General features: G+C 41.9%; 1 protein-coding gene across 1 annotated transcript in view; it reads left to right on the forward strand.

Moving 5' to 3' along the window:
- The first annotated feature begins 11,061 nt into the window (after positions 1 to 11,061).
- Positions 11,062 to 15,043, forward strand: part of LOC143788076 (putative ferric-chelate reductase 1) — a 70,003-nt gene continuing 66,021 nt past the window's right edge. The window contains exon 1 of the mRNA XM_077277444.1: positions 11,062 to 11,211. Within this exon, the coding sequence (XP_077133559.1) occupies positions 11,203 to 11,211 (9 nt within the window). The 5' untranslated portion in view covers positions 11,062 to 11,202. The remainder of the gene's footprint in view (positions 11,212 to 15,043) is intronic.

Below are 15,043 nucleotides of genomic sequence, written 5' to 3' on the forward strand. Positions count from 1 at the left end.
TTCCTCTCACTGTCGGGGTACCTCAGGGCTCAGTCCTTGGCCCCCTTCTCTTCTCCCTCTACACGGCCCCAATTGGACAGACCATCAGCAGATTTGGCTTTTAGTACCATCTTTATGCTGATGACACACAACTATACACGTCAGCCCATGACCTTACCCCCGCTGTACTACAGAACGCCACTGCCTGTCTGTCTGCAGTCTCTAACATCATGTCCGCTCTCTATCTGAAACTCAACCTCTCCAAAACTGAACTTCTTCTGCTCCCGCCTTCTACTAGCCTCCCTAAATCTGACATCTCCCTCTCTGTGGGTGGCACCATAATAACGCCTAGGCAGCAGGCACGCTGTCTGGGTGTTATGTTTGACTCCGATCTCTCCTTCACCTACCACATACAATCTCTTGCCCGCTCGTGCCGCTTACACCTAAAGAACATCTCTAGAATACGCCCTTTTCTCACCATGGAGACAACAAAAACTCTCACTGTCGCCCTAATCCACTCCCGTCTGGACTACTGCAACTCTCTATTAATTGGCCTCCCCCTCACGCGACTTTCCCCTCTCCAGTCTATCCTTAATGCAGCAGCTAGGGTCGTCCATCTGGCTAATCGTTACTCGGACGTGTCCGCTCTTCGCCAGTCGTTACACTGGCTGCCCATTCAATACAGGATACAATTCAAACTACTTGTTCTCACCCACAAAGCGCTCCACAGTGCGGCACCCCCATACATCTCCTCCCTCATTTCTGTCTATCGGCCTAGCCGACCGCTGCGCTCTGCAAACGACTTTCGACTAACCTCTGCACTAATCCGTACCTCCCACTCCCGACTCCAAGACTTCTCCCGTGCTGCGCCAATCCTCTGGAATGCTCTACCCTAAGATATAAGGACCATCCACAACTTGCACAGTTTTAGGCGCTCGCTCAAAACTCATTTGTTCAGAGCGGCCTGTCGCGTTCCCTAATCAGTCATTTTAGGTTTGTGTTTGTGTAGCCCATTCACTATCTCCATCTACCCCCCACCCCCTGAAAATGGCTGGACCATCATTGTAAAAACATCATTGTAAATACACACCTGTACTTTGTATCTCCCCACCTCATTGTAGATTGTAAGCTCTCACGAGCAGGGTCGTCTTATTTTGTCTTATTTTGCTTTATTACTGTATTGTTAACATTGTTACCTATGACTGTTGTGTTTGAAACTGTTAAACTGTAAAGCGCTGCGGAATATGTTGGCGCTATATAAATAAAGATTATTATTATTATTATTATTATTATTCAGTATTTGGTCAGTATTTTACCTCAGTATTTGTAAGACAAAACCAGGAGTAGGTGATAAATCCAGAAGTGGTGACGTGTTTCTATTATACTTTTCTTCTGATTGTTCCACTCCTGGTTTTGGCTTACAAATACTGAGGTAAAAAACTGACCAAGTACTAATAGTGTGACCGGGTTCTAAAGGAGAAAATGTTGTTGGTCAGTAACAGTTATTCCTGAGAGACTAGCTGAATTGGCTGGTCCCTGTGGCTTCCCCCCGCCAACTGCTTTGGATTTACAGGTCTCTCCCTAAGTAGTGTATATAAAGAGACTTGTCAGTGATTGGCAGCGGGTTGAGGGAACTGCTAGGGACCTGCCTTTTCATCTAGTCACCTATGTGGTTTGGCCCCAGGGGGTTTTTAATGTATATTTTTTTCTGAAACATGCATGACTGAAATTATACAGCCAGTGCCTCATACATGTGGCCCCTGGATCATCAGCAAATGCTGACACTTTTCTTTCAATTCCCTCCACAATGTCATTAATGAGGAGTTACAGGGGTTTTCCCACAAACAATAGTTCATTTTAATCAATAGATCTTGGAATAAAAAGAATTTCTACAATTGTATGTGTTTAAATAAAATGTCACTGTGCTGAGATAGTCTTATAAATGTGCCCCTGCTGTGTACTGTGTAATGGCCGTGTCTGACCATACAGGAACATGGTCTGATCATACTACGGCTCCTGGGCAAGGGAGGAGGAAAAAGAGTATACAGACAGGACAGCACGGGATCACAGCTGATTCTTTTTGTGAGGTAAAACATTTCCCTGCCTGACAATGTTTTACTTTAAAGAAAGTATCATTTGTGATCTCCTGCTGTAATGCCCACACACATTTTTCTCCTCTTCCCATGAGCTGTCGTATGATAAAATAAGAAAATAAGGCTTACCCGAACAGGGAAAGGAAAACAAATTCTATCTCTCTCCTCTTGTACATAACGCTGCCTTATGGATTTTATCTTCTTCCATCTACATTAGTATAGCTGCCTGTGTGGTTTTTCATCATTAGCTGGTTCTAGCAGAGCTTAAATGTCCTGAAATCCTCCAAAATGGCCGAACAGAGCTGTGTTTCTTTCCTGCTGAAACAGATGCATATGACAGATAATTTTCTCTTATATGTATCAATAGACCACCATTTGAAGTTTCACATCACTGTTCTCTTAGCAGCAGGTAACAAACACAGTTCAACTTATCTCAGCCCCTGTATACAGAGCCCCATATTGCAGTATCTAAATCTCTTGTTATCCTCTCTATACACGGCCCTATCCTCCATTCAGCCTCCCTATATATAGCCTTCTCCTGCAGTACAGAATATCTCTTCTCTCAGCCCCTAATATACAGTCCCTGCTCTGAAATTTTAGTGCAAGGCTAGTCTAGATACATCACATCTGTTGCATGACCAAAATATAAATGTGCACTTAATTTCTCATAGAAACCCAGCATGTGGCATAGACACAACTTGTTTTTCAAGAATCCATGCTGGTTGTCAGTTATTATATTATTTTGTGCAATATATTCTCCAGCAAGACTCCAGCAAGCGGAGCCCCTCCAACATTCTTTCGGCCTTGCTACTGTCCAATGGGCATGCAGGTGGGGTGTGGAAGGTTCTAAGTCACAGCAAAGTTTTTATTGTGGACCTCTAGATTTCACAGCTGCCGAGACATCTCCTAGGTTTTCCCCACCCCAACACACACAGACAAGCAGTCTGTTTACTTCCATTGGCTTTTCCCTTTAGCGAATGATCATTTAAGAACGTCTGGTTGCCTTTGTCATGCATTCACTTAATAATTCCAATAATACATTTTTAATATGAGGGCAGGGCACAGTATATGTGGAAAAATGCAAGAAAAATCAAATAAAAAATAAGTAACCACTAGCTATAAATAGAAAATCAATCCAGAATCAATCAGCGCCCTCTTGAAGAATACGTATAAATTAACAGGTTAATTTAACTGGAAAAAGTACAGGTGTCATATGCAAACAATGCTGTAATCTGATGCACGTTCATTATCAAGTAGTGGACCAAAGTTCATCTTGGTGAGCCTTATGGAACGTGTTCAATAGAATACTCAGAATTACTATTTGTAATGGGCATGAGTTATTTTTTATTATTTATATTATTCAATTTTATTTGATGATTTCATGTGTTAGATAAAATCTGTACTTCTTTTAATTTCAGAAGACATTATATTCTAAATATTTATATTATTAAATATTTATAATTATACAGTATTAAAATATTATAAAATAACTTGATCATAAACAGACTGTACTGAAATTCAAATATTAATTTTCTTCAGTATTTAATTTTTAAAGGTCTAACCTCAAACAAACAGATTAAAGCGCCGCATTGAGCATGAGACGCTGTGCATGGTACCTCAGCTTAGCCTTACTAAATTAAAGAGGACCTGTCACTAGTTCAAAAGTGGGCAATTTTTGTTCTTATTTTATGACTGCTACTCCATTTTTATTTGTATTTTAACCCCTTTAACCCCCAAGGTTATTTGCACGTTAATGACCAGTTAATGACCAGTTAATTACAGTTTTTACAATTCTGACCAGTGAGGTAATAACTCTGGAACACTTCAACAGATCCCACTGATTCTGAGGCCACTCTCACACGTCCAGATAATTCCGGTACCGGAGAAAACGGTACCGGAGTTATCCGTGTCTGTGTGCTCACGTGGCACATCAGTGTGGAACACGTGCGGCAGCCGTGTGCTGCCCAAGGACCACACGGACTGTGCAGGAGAGACAGCGCTACAGTAAGCGCTGTCCCCAGCGTGTGGTGCTGAAGCTGGCATTCATCCCTTCTGTCCTGCTTGGCTGAAAGCTGACCTTTGACAGGTCAGTTTGGGAGCCTTCCACTATGCGCTGTAGTTGTGTCTGTAGTTCATTGCTGCCTGTAGTTGTCTAACAAGGTCCTCTTTTTCCCCTGTCCAGGGACAGTACCTGCACGGTAGGCAACTTGACCAGCCTCTTTGGGGTCTCTGTCCACAGTGACTCCGGGCTCTGATTGCTGCTGTACCTCAGGTATTATGTGGGCAAGTCCCTTTCAGTTCATGACCTCGGGCTCTCGGTGCCCAGTTTCTGCGCTCAGCTTAGAGGGGCCCAGTCGCAGCCCTCCTCTAGCTCCGAAGTCCTTCTGTGCTCTTTCACTGTCTGCTACCAAATGTCAACTGCCTGCTTGTCTGCACCAGACTAACTGACTCCTGCTCCAGACAAGAATGTATATAGGGAGGTACCCCTTAAACCGAGTTTAGAGCTCCCCCTTCTGGCCTGGAGTCAGAAAGTGTTGCATGTAAGATTACCAGCCAAAGGGATCCCTCCTGTCTCCAGGCATGACATTACCCTCCCCGAGAGGAGGGCAGCACTACTGTGGTACACGAACTCCTGGGGTGCCACATCCCCCCCTCCATTAAATCCAGTACTCCCGGACTGGGAAAAGAAAACATAAACAAACAGGATAGGAAAGATGCAAACATTTTGAAAAACATTTCAACAGGAATAAACTTTTTCTTCTCTTACGGGAGGCACTTTCCGCTTAAACGTTGCGATGACATAATTTATATAAGTACTTCCATTACGAAGAAAGCGGATAAGCACATACCGTCCTGTGCAACATAATCCTTTATTGTGGCATCATTATACCAACAGCAGGCAGATAAAACGATGGAGCAAGTACAGACGACGATCGTTTCGCGCTTACATTGCCCTTTATTGCGCTTGATAACCTGTTGAAGCACAATGTAAGCGTGAAACGATCGTCTGTACTTGCTTCATTGTTTTATCTGCCTGCTGTTGGTATGATGATGCCACAATAAAGGACTTTGTTGCACGGGACGGTATGTGCCTACCCACTTTCTTCTTAATTGAAATACAGATTCTTTTTCTTTGGAATTGGCACCCATAATCCCTGGTGTGTTTGCAGCTTCATTAACCCGAGATTATACAGCTGTGCCTTCGCCCTGCTTCTCTCCCATGGTATGTGATTTATATACAGTAAGTACAATTGGTCTTATACCAGGGTGTTGTTCTTGTTCATAAACAACAGTACCAATGTAGGTCTTGGGTGGGCTACAAGGCGTACATCCAGACCTGGTGTTCAGCCACGCCAGACAGTTTTTGCTTCAGGTCTGTGAACAAGCAAGGTCCTACCCACGCTGGCAATGTGGGTAGAACTAAAGGTGCACCTAGAAGGTGCCAACTATTTACATTGACAGTTTTTGGGCAATTCACCGTCCATTACCCTATTGTCCATCTAAAGTTTTTTTTTTTTCAAAAAGCATAAGCAAACATTTTAAAACAGTTAACAACAATTATTGACAGTAGTCCTTGTAACGGGCTGGGATCTGACCTCTGGTACTACGGGTAGATCTACGCAACACAGGCACTGAGGGTGATCTGATCAGATTCACTAGGTTTGCTATCACTGGTGTTATGCGCTCTCTTATGGCTATGCTACTGGGAATTCTAGGTAGCACAGGTGCACCTGATCTAGGAGTACTGTTGCTCACTGTGGGCATGACAGATTCACCGATAGGGGGTGGATTTTCTTGCTCCACTGCTGATGTGACTTCTGCTACTTGAGCCTGCTGGTGTAGAGTCTCTTCTGTTTCAGGACGATTTTGAGTCACATCTTGTTCTGGTATTTCTAATTGGGAAAAAGTCAAAACAGGCACCACTATTGCTTGATTTACCTGAATCCATGACTGGGGAAAGTCTACAAGAATGGTATGGATTCTCTTTTCCTCGTCTTCCATAGGTTGAGAAGTACCTGGATCTTTTTCCTTGTCTCTCAGTTTGTCAGGACACACTTTAAGGTGATCTCTAGATACCGCAGTCGAGGTTTCTCCTCCATCTTTGCTTATGAGACAGACTTTAGTATTATCAAAATTTGATGGTAAGATGGTATATGGTCCTGCTTCCCACTGGTCATCAAGTTTATGCATTCTGCTTTTTCGCTTTAGCACTTGTTCACCTGGTGACAAGGGAATTGCAGGGGCATGTTGATTGTAGTTCCTTTCTTGTCTTTTTTATTTGCTTGGGACAAGCTTCTTTACACACACTCCTGTACTTAATGGTATTTTTGTTGTCGCTCAGTATCCCAATCTGCATCTGGTAAGGATGCTTATGGTGTTAGGACTCCCATATCAAGGATTTACTAGGTCTTCCTCTCATTAGATATGTCGGAGTGCAGTTGGTGGAATTCACAGGGATGTGATTGTACAGATCTACCAGATCCGGCAACTTCTCTGGCCACAGGTTTCTCTCTTCCAAAGGAAGGGTCTTCAGTAAGTCGATTACCACCTGATTCATCATCTCACACATAACATTTGCCTGTGGGTGGTACTGTGTTGTCCTGATCTTCTTATATCCTTACAGGTGACAGAACTCCTGAAATACTTCTGCTTCAAAGGCTGGGCCTTGATCATTGAGCACCTTCTCAGGGTATCCATGTGGTCGACAAAAGTGTTGTTGAAAGGCTTTGGCTGCTGTCTTCATTGTCTGGTCTTTGACCGGCACGACTACCAGGAATCTGGAATAATGGTCCACTATGGTCAGAGAATACAGTAGACATAGCCTGACCGGCTTGGGGTTAGCTTCACGTGGTCTAAGGCTACCAATTCAAGTGGCTGTTTGGTGACTATGGGCTGTAGGGGTGCCCTCTGGCTGTCACGGTCCTTTCTGCGCAGGTTACATGGGCCACACTCTCCGCACCACTTTTCAATGGTTCTTCTCATGCCAATCCAATAGAACCTCCCATGAAGTAGGATCTCTAACTTCTTCCATCCGAAGTGTCCTGCTCCATTGTGGTATGCTTCCAAGACCATTGGCGCATCTTGTCTCAGGACAACCACCTGCCAGACCAGCTCGTGAGTACATGGGTCGATATTCCTCCGGCACAGCTTACCGTGGTAGATGAAAAATTTGCCCTTCTCCTTCCACAACTGCTGAGTCTCTTGTGGAGCATCTGGACCAGGGTGTGAATCTGCTTGTGTCAGGAGGTCTTTGACCAGATGAACTGCGGGGTCACTATCCTGCGTCTCTGCCCATCCATGGTGGGGCAATGGGTTCAACGTGGCTTCTCGCCTATCTTTGCGTTTGTTCTTCACATAATGGGAGTACTGAGTTGATGGAAAGCTGGTAACTCAATCTCTTCAAGTGCTTCCGGCTCTTCTCCCACTTCTGGTAAATGGGGCATCCTGGACAGCGCATCAGCATTTGCATTCTTGTGCCCTGCACAGTACTTGATGGTGAATTCGTAGTTGGACAACCGGGCCATCCATCACTGCTCCAATGCACCTAGTTTTGCCATTTCCAGGTGGGTCAGCGGGTGGTTGTCCGTGAAGACGGTGAATCTTGCGGAGGCCAGGTAGTGTTTGAACCGCTCTGTTACTGCCCAGACTATGGCGAGGAACTCCAGCTTGAAGGAACTGTAGTTTTCGGGGTTCCTTTCAGTGGGACAAAGCTTCTTGCTGGCGTAGGCAATTACTCTTTCTTTGCCTTTCTGCACCTGGGACAATATTGCTCCCAATCCCACAATCTGCTGCGGATTGAAAAGTGCATATCACTTCTTTTGTGCAGAACTGCAGCGTTTCTGCACCCTTCCATTATAGAAATCCGCAGTTGTAAAAACCGCAGAAAATCCGCACAAAATCCGCATTAATTCCGCATCAAAACCGCACAAAATCCGCACCTGCGGTTTCTGCCAGGAGATGCGGATTTTGTGTGGAAAATTCTGCACCCCAATCCGCAACATGTGCACATAGCCTTACAAATACTCGGAGATCACCCGAGTGTGCTCGGGAAACACGAGCAACGAGTACACTCGCTCATCACTAATAATAATCTTTTCTTTCTTGTATTAAAGATTCATTTTTCAGAATTCGCCATTATTTTATTGCAGAAGGAGTTGGATTTTCATGTACTAACCTGTTAGTTTCTTTTTATCTGGTTTCCATTTAAATATTCAACTAAATCTCTTTTTTTTTTAATTAGACCAAAGTTGTAAGTGTCAAGTGTAGTGATGAGCGAATATACTCGTTACTCGAGATTTCCCAAGCATGCTCGGGAGACCTCCGAGTATTTTTTAGTGTTCGGAGAATAAAGGTACCTTCACACTGAACGACTTTAGAACGATAACGATAGCGATCCGTGACGTTGCAGCGTCCTGGATAGCGATATCCTTGAGTTTGACACGCAGCAGCGATCAGGATCCTGCTGTGATATCGTTGGTCGGAGCTAGAAGTCCAGAACTTTATTTGGTCGTCAGATCGGCGTGTATCGTTGTGTTTGACAGCAAAAGCAACGATGCCAGCAATGTTTTACAATGGTAACCAGGGTAAATATCGGGTTACTAAGCGCAGGGCCGCGCTTAGTAACCCGATGTTTACCCTGGTTACCATTGTAAATGTAAAAAAAAAAAACACTACATACTCACATTCCGGTGCCTGTCACGTCCCGGGCGTCCGCTTCCCTGCACCCCTCCTGCATCCTATGTCAGCGCCGGCCGGCCGTAAAGCAGGGCACAGTGGTGACGTCACCGCTCTGCTTTCCGGCAGGGCTTACACAGGATGCAGGAGGAGTGCAGGGAAGCGGACGCCGGGGGACGTGACAGGCACCGGAATGTGAGTATGTTTTTTTTTTTTTTTACATTTACAATGGTAACCAGGGTAAACATCGGGTTACTAAGCGTGACCCTGCGCTTAGTAACCCGATGTTTACCCTGGTTACCGGGGGACTTCGGCATCGTTGGTCGCTGGAGAGCTGTCTGTGTGACAGCTCTCCAGCGACCACACAGCGACGCTGCAGCGATCGGCATCGTCTATATCGCTGCAGCGTCACTTAATGTGACGGTACCTTTAGTTTTCATCACTGCAGCTGAATGATTTACAACTGTTAGCCAGCATAAGTACATGTGGGGGTTGCCTGGTTCCTAGGGAATCCCCACATGTATTCAAGCTGGCTAACAGATGTAAATCATTCAGCTGAGGAGATGAAAACTAAATCCCCGAGCACTAAAAAATACTCGGGGGTCACCCGAGCGTGCTCAGGAAATCTCGAGTAACGAGTATATTCGCTCATCACTAGTCAAGTGTTTTCAGCTTGTTTCAGTTTAGGACTGGAATACTGGTTACATTACCTTGTACAAAAGTCACTTTGTGCACATACCCTAATACTGCATATGTAGGGTGTAGTAAAATGTACTTCTTGTTAAAATACTTTACTAATACATGCTATTAACCCCTTATGTAATATGACGTACAGGGCACGGCATATACCCTGTCTCATCTTTGCTGGCAGGTGATGGCAATAATAATTAGCCATCTCCTGCCTCTAACAGTCGAACATAGCTCTGTACATGACTGTCAACCTGTTAAATGCCCCTGTCTATCTGTGACAGGGGCATATAATGCGTGCCGACACAGGAGGCCCAACATTCTATCTGCCTATTGCTGTGCCCATGATGAGATCGCAGTGAGCTGATGGGTTGCCATTACAGCCACGGGTCTGCTGCAGTCCCCTGTGCCTGTCATGACAGTACTCCTGTGAAAGTCAGCTTGTGGCTGGCGTTCATAGTAGACAATGACTCTTGCTATATACAGCAATACTGTGGCATTGCCGTATATAGAACTAGGAAGATGTTTGCAGGTTCATAGTCCCCTAACTAGGGGACTAACAAACATAGAGAAAAGTAATAATAAGAAAAAAAAAATCACATGAATTAAATAAAAAAATGTATAAAAGTTCACATCACCCCCTTTTCCTCATTAAAAACTAAAAAATACAATTTTAAAAATACAAATATTTGGTTTTGATCTATCAAAATATAAAATGTATTAATCTGATCAGTAAACTAATGATTAAAAAAATCAAGACAGCAGAACTGTGTTTTTTGGACACTTCAACAATATAAAAAATATAATGAGGTGATCAAAACATTCTACATACAGTACATCTACCACAAAATGAAAAATAATAAAAACCTCGGCTAAGGGAGAAAAAATAAAGCCCTTACTCAGCTCCATATCCCGAAAATTAAAAACATTACAGCTCTCAGGAAAATCGCGACATAAGCAACAGTTTTAACTTTTTTTAAAAAATTTCTGATTTTTTTTTCACCACATAAATAATAAAAAAACTATACATGTTTGGTATACTGCGTAATCGTACCGACCTGGGGAATCAAATTACTGGGTAATTTTTACCATAAAATGAGTGATGTAAAAGAAAAATTGCAAAATTGCTCTCTTTTTTTAGCAATTTTTACACCCTTCGAATTTTTTTCCCGCTTTTCAGTACATCACATGATAAAATGAGTGGTGTCATTAAAAAGTAAAAACTTGTCCTGCAAAAAAAACCAAAACACCTTCACATGGCTATGGCTATGGAAAAATTAAAACGTCATGGCTCTTGAAATAAGGGGAGGAAAAAGAAAGCACAAAAACAGAAAATAGCCAGGTCTTTAAGGGGTTAATTTTATTCTGCTGTTAATCATGATGATAATAATAATTCAATATTTCAGATTCTTCTCTTTTATTTGCTTTTTCTTGTGAAGTGATAGAGCATATTCACTGTTTCTTTCCATGCCATCACATTAACTATTTGCAGTCCAGACCATGTGACGTTCACTGGTACACCAGATACCTGCTTCATTACACTCCTTGTATTCCAACTGCAATAATTGGCTGCTGAGATTTTGGGTGTGGTAACTGTTCACATTACTTTCTAAACGTTCTTCATCATGACTGTAGTTGGATGACATGAATAAAAGGCTGACTGCACACACAGAGGATCATCGACCTACTGCAGCTACTGAAGCTCATCTGCTCTGTATGTTCAGATGTTCTAATAACCATATTTCATCAAGACTGATAAGTTATCTTCATGAACAAGGTGAGTGGCCTCTATGAAATGACTAGAGAATGAGATTAAAATGATTTAGATTCGATACTGCGAAAAACACAGCGTTTTATAGTTCCCGAACAGTAGTGGGTGGAATTTTAAAAAATCTCATGCCCACTGTGTTTTTTTTTTTTAAATTAAAACTGCATATACTGACCTATGGTGCGTGTTCAAAATCCAGTTTCTCTTCTGGGAATGCTGAATTTTCCGTGTGGATTTTCCCCATAGAATTGCATTACAAGCAAAAAATAAAATAAGTTTGCCAAATAAATGCATGTAATCCACAGCTGAGTATCTCAATTAATAATAATAATCTTTATTTATAAAGTGCCAATATATTTTGCAGCGCTTTACAATTCAATAGTTCATACAAGTCATAAGTAACAACGTTAAAGATAATACAATAATTAAAGCAAAAATAATGACAACCCTGCCCGTAAGAGCTTACAATCTACAATTAGGTTTTAAATACCAGAAAGTATAAAAAACAAAGCAACTTAATTTAAAACAAGACACAGCAACAAGAGACTAAAACCGCAGTGTCAAAAACACAATGAAAACTTACTTTACCTAATAGGCTTATTCAGGGGGGAAAAACAACTGACTCTTGGAGTAAAAGTCCAAACGAATACTTTGTATGAATGTTCATGTACTGTATAGTTTGCAACAAGATGTAATGTAATATCATGTGAACTTCCAAGATCGTTTTCATTTTAGACTCGTTATTTGGTCATAATGGTGGTAAAATGTTCTGGACTCTACTTATGAGCAGGAAACTCGTACAGGTCATTGGACTACAGAAAAAAACAACAAAGTACTTCTATGTTCATTTCAACTGTTCTGTACTCATTGAACCAAGTTCTCCGCCGTTGGCACGTAAACCGTCCAGCAAAATGCATTTGAAGATGAAAGCATACATTATGTGCACTGTTTGAGGATTAATTTGTAATTTCAAGGTTTTAGGTCCTATAAAGTTAAAACATCACTTATTAATGCTCTGACAATCCTGTGCACTGAGGCTTTATTTAGGTGTCACTGAATGTTTTTTCTTTTTATCTCGTAAGGCATCCCTCAAAAAAAGTCCAATTTTCAAAAGTGATTTAAAAAAAAGATTGCACCACTTCGACTGTCTATTGTGAGGTGAAAAACAAACATCATGCTGATTGCACATGACCGGCATTCGTGTGCTGTCTATGATTTGTCAAGGATCCATAGACTTGTATGGGTAGTTTTAATTTGTGATTGTAACCAAAATTGGACATTCCTCCATGATGTCTGCTTGGTTAATTTGGACACAAAAGAACACAGATATGTGAACTGTTACATTGACTTTAATGGGTATGTGTTCTGTGGTTGAAAAAGATGCATAGAATACAGACGGGCAAGTTCATTTACTCTTCTCGATCATGAGCGTTCCTCGGAACCATCGTTTCCTGATATTTGTGCAGTGTAAACAGACTTTGGATCACCCAACAAATAAGCTAAATGCTCATTCATCAGATAAAATATTGTTTTAGCTTGTTTAAAAGATCTTTGGTAGCACATTGACATGCATAAACTGAACTGAATGCTTCTTATTAATAATAATGCTCATCTGTCCACATCCTGCTGACCGGTCGTCTGCTACTCTTCTCTTCCCTTTCCCCAGTTGTGCGCATGTTCTTCTGCTGGTTTCATTCTGAGGAGGAGCTTCTGGCTTAATTAGGTCTCTGACGTTATTGCTCGCTATGCATGTTGTGACACCATGACATTAGGTGTCTCTCCAAAAGCCTATTCAGCATTGTGGCATCAAAAGTCCCAGATCAAAGTGAGGCAGGCCAAAGACGATGCATGCAACTGGGGAAGGTGACAAGAAACGTTGAGATAGACTGGACAGGGTTGGTGGTGCAGATGAATGTATTTGTATTGTGGAGACATGACTGATTTTGATCCAAGGGTCAGATCAAAATCGATAAAGTAAGTCCATGGGTCCATGAAAAAAATCGGATCTCATTTGGACCACACCCTGACCAAAATAAATCGGTCCACTTTCCTCATAAGGCTGGAGACACCCTAGCGATTTAAAAATCGGTCCGATTTTGATGCAGGAGAGTCAGACAAGTGCAATGCAATTGTCATGCAAGTGTCATGTGTTTTTTCTGCAAGTATAATCCGATTTTTTACACCTAGCGTCCAATTTACATCAGAATGCAGTGCGATTGCTATCTGATTGCAATGTGATTTTAATATGAGCTTTTACATACAGCAATTCTCTATGTTATTTACACATCATTTTCAAAAGAAATATTCTTCTCTCTCTCTCTCTCTATACAGTATACACTAGATGGTGGCCCGATTCTAACGCATCGGGTATTCTAGAATATGTATGTAGTTTATTTACGAAGATTTAAGAATAATGCAATGAACTTGCTCAGTAAACGTGACTGAACTACATCACACTGTGACTGACAGAACTTGTTCAGTAAACGTGACTGAACTACGTGGCACTGTGACTGACAGAACTTGTTCAGTAAACATGACTGAACTACATCACACTGTGAATGACAGAACTTGTTCAGTAAACGTGACTGAACTACGTGGCACTGTGACTGACAGAACTTGTCCAGTAAACGTGACTGAACTACGTGGCACTGTGACTGACAGAACTTGTCCAGTAAACGTGACTGAACTACGTGGCACTGTGACTGACAGAACTTGGCCAGTAAACATGACTGAACTACATCACACTGTGACTGACAGAACTTGTTCAGTAAATGTCACTGAACTGTGTGGCACTGTGACTGACAGAACATGTCCAGTAAATGTGACTGAACTACATCACACTATGACTGACAGAACTTGTTCAGTAAATGTCACTGAACTGTGTGGCACTGTGACTGACAGAACATGTCCAGTAAATGTGACTGAACTACATCACACTATGACTGACAGAACTTGTTCAGTAAACGTGAGTGAACTACGTCGCGCTGTGAGTGGGGGTTAAATTCTGCGCTAATATCGCTGAATCAGCGAAGCGTGGTTCAAATCCCGCTCCAATTTGCGGCCGGACTGCGCCGGTCGCTAATTGGTCACTGGAGCGACCAATCAGCGGCACGGGATTTCCGTTACAGACAAACAGACAGAATTAGACGATTATATTATAGGATATGATAGATAGATTAAAAGCTGGCAAATGATCTGCCGCATACAGTATAGAATAGAATAGGTTAGAATAGAATAGATATTTACACATAGAATAGGTGTATGTATGTGTGTATATATATATATATATATATATATATATATGTGTGTGTGTGTGTGACACGCATATATATATATATATATATATATCTCAATGACACACACACATATATATATATATATATATATATATATATATATCTTTATATTTCATAGACAGATAGATAGAAGAATAGCCGTTAATTCATTTGTCAGCTTCTGTAATATCAATGCAGAAGCCGACAGGATAGGAGGCATGGATTACATATAGTAAATCCATGCAGAATAGTTAGATATATAGATGTCAGTGACCAATACAATTAGTATAGTGTGTGTGCAAATTAGGGGACATGTATGTATTTAATAAAATAATCTTTTCAGGGAAAAAATTGGCATGGGCTCCCGTGCAATTTTCTGCACGAGAGGGAAAGCCAACGACTGAGGGAACGATGTTTGTAGCCTAGGAAGGGGTTAATACCCATGGATCTTCCCAGGCTATGAATCTCAGCCCGCAGCCATATATTTAGCTTTTACCGGCTATTAAAAAAGGGGGACCCCCAAAAAAATGACGTGAGATCCCCTTATAATTAATATCCAGAAAAAA

This window comes from Ranitomeya variabilis, chromosome 8, assembly GCF_051348905.1.
Source record: "Ranitomeya variabilis isolate aRanVar5 chromosome 8, aRanVar5.hap1, whole genome shotgun sequence".
NCBI lineage: Eukaryota > Metazoa > Chordata > Amphibia > Anura > Dendrobatidae > Ranitomeya > Ranitomeya variabilis.